The sequence below is a fragment of the Arvicola amphibius genome, chromosome X, assembly GCF_903992535.2.
Source record: "Arvicola amphibius chromosome X, mArvAmp1.2, whole genome shotgun sequence".
Classification (NCBI taxonomy): Eukaryota; Metazoa; Chordata; class Mammalia; order Rodentia; family Cricetidae; genus Arvicola; species Arvicola amphibius.
Genome location: NC_052065.1, coordinates 94,770,689 through 94,775,035, shown reverse-complemented (window position 1 = coordinate 94,775,035; position 4,347 = coordinate 94,770,689). Strand labels below are relative to the sequence as shown.

Here is a 4,347-nt window from a genome sequence, read left to right as displayed (position 1 = left end):
GGCTCTTGTTTCAATGGAGCACACTGAATACTATCAGAGTGTCAAGAGTGCCCGGAATGAATGAAAAATCCCACATGCTTAATAGCCCAGCCATCAATGGTGACATACAAAGAGCTCTCTTCTCTCGGCTTCATTATGAGCACTATTTCCCTACAAACATCCTGCTCTTAATAACAAAAGTTTACCAACAAACATATTTCTTTGAGTTGCACCAAAGTTCACTGAATGAAAAGCAGGCTTTTCTGTTTAACAAAGACACTGGCTCTCACAAAAGGACAAGGAAAAGAGCCTTTATTTGTCTGGAGCCTTTATTTGCAAGTGGAAGCTACCCGCAGTCATCAATTAAAAGTTCAGACATCTAATAATAGCGTAAGCTCAGCCAGAAAGAGTAGTGGATTGTGGATGCAAAACTAAGGAGACAAAACTGGCTCTGTTTTAAAGTCAGTTTGCAAACGCTGCCATTTTCGATTTTTAAAAATCTCATCAGTATATTGTCAATCCTGTCATTTCACTTGTAGCCATTAGAATACTTTCCGAAATCTTAAAGTTGATTTCATTAAGTTACATTCTCCTCATCCAATGTTAAATAATGCTTATGCGCTATCCCTTTTTAAGTATTAGTTTAATTCATACTGTTGTCTAAACAGAACACAACAGAAAACTACTCAAGAGGGCTAGTGAAGCTAAAGATTCCTGCCCTTAGAAGTTAAACAGTCTTACCCCATCTAGCCTTCCCCTACCCCCCAGGAGCGTGCATCTACAACCTTCCCCCCATTTTAAAGACGGATAGATTCCCGGAGAAATGGTGGACTGTAGGATTTTGGGGGAGGGGAAGGGAAGTATAGGGAGCAAGGGAGAGAAGGAGATGACTTCCCAAATTAGGAGAATTGGTCGACGTACCCTAAGAGACTGCTCTTTCCTGTGTAACATGAGTAAGGTGAACAGATACTACTTGGTGACGATCCCAGTTTTATTGTCTCCGATTGGCAAATAAGAAAAAAGATTGACAGTATCGAGAGAAGGGAATGTAGGGGGCGGGCTGTTATGTTAATGGGAGGGGTAAGCCAGGGCTGGAGCTCATTGATGACGCGACCCCCACGTGACCAGCAGTCGACGTGTGCAGAAGTCCTTATAGTCCAGGCCCAGTTCCTCAGTAGCAGTTCAGTCCTGCAAGAGAAGAGTAGCCCAGCGCTTTCCAGGTACTTTACTAGTGGGCGCTGGCTCGGAGACCATAGGGTGGAGGGAGCAGAGCTCAGAAAGCACGCTCATCCCGCACTATTTCTCTTTCTTAGGGTTCTTCTAAACTATTTTGTGCCAGAGGTTTGAGGCTGCTTGGTGAGGGATGGGGCAGACTGAGGGAGGTAGTTAAGGAGTCCGGCAGAGAGAAAGAAAAGAGAGGAGGAAAGGCAAAATACGAGAGAGACGGAGAGAAGAAACAGTAACAATGTGAGAAAAACTTGTCTGGTTCTTTTCTCTCTTGCTGGGAAACAGAGGGTACAGATGAAGGCGGGGTTGCCACAAAAGGAGGGAGAAGAGGGGGACCTGGAAGAACTTTGTGCTATCAACGCTTATATTCGTAAAAGAGACCTTTTGATCCACGCACTGGCATGCTCACCAAGCACTCCTGTCTTTCTTCAGGACTCTTATCTTTGGGGCGCAACATAAATCGAGGTGCAAGAAGAGAGGCAAATCTTCAGATACCTACAGGTCAGTGCAAGGGTGCGATTGCTTTAGGTCCCTCTGGGTGGGGGTAGAAGTGTGGAAGACACCAAAGCACATCCCAGGGGCGCCTTAGCGACTTTCCGTCCGGATTAAGCACAGAAAGCCTGTGCAGATCCGCACCGGATTAAGCACAGAAAGCCCGTGCAGATCCTACAGCGGAAAAGGAGTGAAAGAATGAAGGGGAGAGGCTAAAGACATTTAAAAGAGAGAGGAGGCCGCTAACCAGACCTTCGCCCGTGAGAGGCTGAGGACGGGATGACTTGGGAAAGCCCTAAAGGGCGGGAGTGTTCGAGCCATGTGGTGAGGGAAGGGTTAATTGCTTCCACGCCGCTCCCATTTCGGTGCTAGAAGAGGTTTGTTGCAGGGCCTGCTGGGAAAATGGTGGGCTGGAGCCGGGACAGGAGAAGATGGAGTTAGAGAGCAAGGAGAAGGGGGAGGGAAGGGGAGGTGGAGGAAGGGGGTGGAGTCAAGAGCTCAGAGCCTGACTTGTCTAGTTAGAAAACTTTTTGGCAATTGGAGACCTAAATCAGAAAAGTCAGTCGCTATGGGAACACGTGAGCTTGTTCATTTCCCTAGCACCTAATCTGTTTTGCTTCCTTGTCTTTTCCCCCTAGGGTTAATTTATTCAAAAAAAGAAATACTCAACATGCAAAAGTCTTGTGACGAGAACGAAGGAACACTCCAGAATACACCAAAGGCAGATGAAGACCATCCTACAGAAGACTCACCTCAGCAGGCAGGAGGAAATCTTCAGGCTTCTGGAGAAAGTGTGGGGGAGGATGCAGATGGAAGTCTTAGAGCAGAGCCTGCTCAACCCAGCCCTGAACCTAAAGAGGACACTCCCACAAGGCTTCTGAACCCTGACGAAGTGATTAGAGGAGTGGATGAGTTGGAAAGGCTTAGGGAAGAGATAAGAAGAGTAAGAAACAAGTTTGTGATGATGCATTGGAAACAAAGACATTCCCGAAGCCGTCCATACCCTGTGTGCTTCAGGCCTTGAAATCTTTTTTTCTCTGATGTTGAAATCTGGCTGCTGCTTTCTTTCTCTTAGCGTTTTCTGATGTATCTTTGAACTTCATTTTACTTTTAATTACCTGGCGGTATTTTAGATAGTTTTGTTGTTACCAGCATCTCATTGGATTTTGGATTTTGACCCATTTTCCACGTTTATTTTTCAGTTGGAAAGTTTCACCCTTATGCATGGAAATGTGTTCATTCCATATTATGCAATTTAAAAGCAGCATATTTAGTATCAACTCGCATATATAGGAAAATTCCTAATTATGTGTGTACATGTATAATTATACGTATCAAAAAACTTAACAGTGCTTATTTTTGTGTGGTGTGTTTTAATTTTGCCTTTTGCTTGTGTGTATTTTTTAATGAATATGTGTCTCACAAAGAACTGCAGATTTTTTAATAAGTGGGAGTTAATTAAAATTAATTGTAACCAGCTTGTAGAGACAATAAAGTCACTAAACTCTTGATGAAGAACTATTAAAAAGAAATGTAAACCTGGAATTACCTCTGGATTTCTTAGCCAGAGGAATAAAACTGGCAATCATTATAGATACACTTGCTTAAGACTTGGTCTTTTTATGAATACTTGCCTCGTTGGGCTCTGTGTGGAACATTAGTGGGCCATCATCTGAGGGAGAATATGGCCTCGCTGAACCTATGCTTAGATGTAAGGCTGGTAGGCAGTGATGGGGGCTTCCATGCCAATTTTATGTTGTTGAGTTCCCAAGCCCTTTCCTGGGACCTGTCACTGGGCCAACTAGGGCTACTTAGGCTAGATCCTTTGCTCTCTGCTGGCCCCCACCACTGAGGGTACTGAGTATCAAGATCCCACTGGGTTTCCTGGAATTTCCCAGTTGAGCTCCCATCCCCACCCCTAATGCTCAAATACAGGCAGTGCCACTATAATTGGCTTTTTTTTTTTTGTTTTGGTTATTCTGTAGCCCAGGCTAACCTGGAATTCCTGGTAGTCCTTCCTCAGCTTCCGAAGTGCTGAGATTGTCAAGTTTGAGCCACAGCACTCTTCCCGACGTTTCAAGCCTCTGTTCAGTAGCTGCACAGCATAGTAGGTAGTGAACCGTGCTTCATGCTTGGCTGCTCTTGCAGAGGATTCAATTTCTGGCACCCACAGGGTGGCTCATAACTTCCTGTAACTCTAGTTGCAGGAGACCTGAAACCCTTTTCTGGTCTTAACACGGACATGGTGCACATGTGTTCATGCAGGGCCATAAACGTACACATAAATTTTAAAAACTTCTGTGTTTATGAGGGTGTCTTAGAGAGTCTTTAGCAAAAGTAATCCCTTTTGTTTTTAAACGCGGCTCATTTTCCTTTGTATGAGTCCCAACCTGTTATAATAACCGTATTTGAGAGTAGACCAAAGTACCGGTTTAAATGAAAAAAATATATATATATATATAAGAATTGCTGGGCATTTTGGTGTTTTTGCTTTTGTTTTTTTGAGACATCTTATGTATCCCAGTTGCCACTGGCTTGCTTTGAAGCTTAATATGACCTTAAGCTTCTGATCCTCTGGTCTCCACTTGCCAAGTGCAAGGATTGCAGGTGAGTACCACCGCTTTCAGTGTATATGATGCTGGGGATCAG

At 44.2% G+C, this 4,347-nt stretch overlaps 1 protein-coding gene across 1 annotated transcript; it reads left to right on the top strand.

The window, feature by feature from the left end:
- The first annotated feature begins 1,115 nt into the window (after nucleotides 1–1,115).
- Nucleotides 1,116–3,295, top strand: Tceal8 (transcription elongation factor A like 8). The gene is made up of 3 exons (XM_038317109.1): nucleotides 1,116–1,199; nucleotides 1,639–1,707; nucleotides 2,337–3,295. Exon 3 carries the CDS (start codon nucleotides 2,369–2,371, stop codon nucleotides 2,720–2,722), a length of 354 nt encoding a protein of 117 aa, XP_038173037.1. The 5' UTR covers nucleotides 1,116–1,199; nucleotides 1,639–1,707; nucleotides 2,337–2,368; the 3' UTR covers nucleotides 2,723–3,295.
- The last annotated feature ends 1,052 nt before the right edge of the window (nucleotides 3,296–4,347 follow it).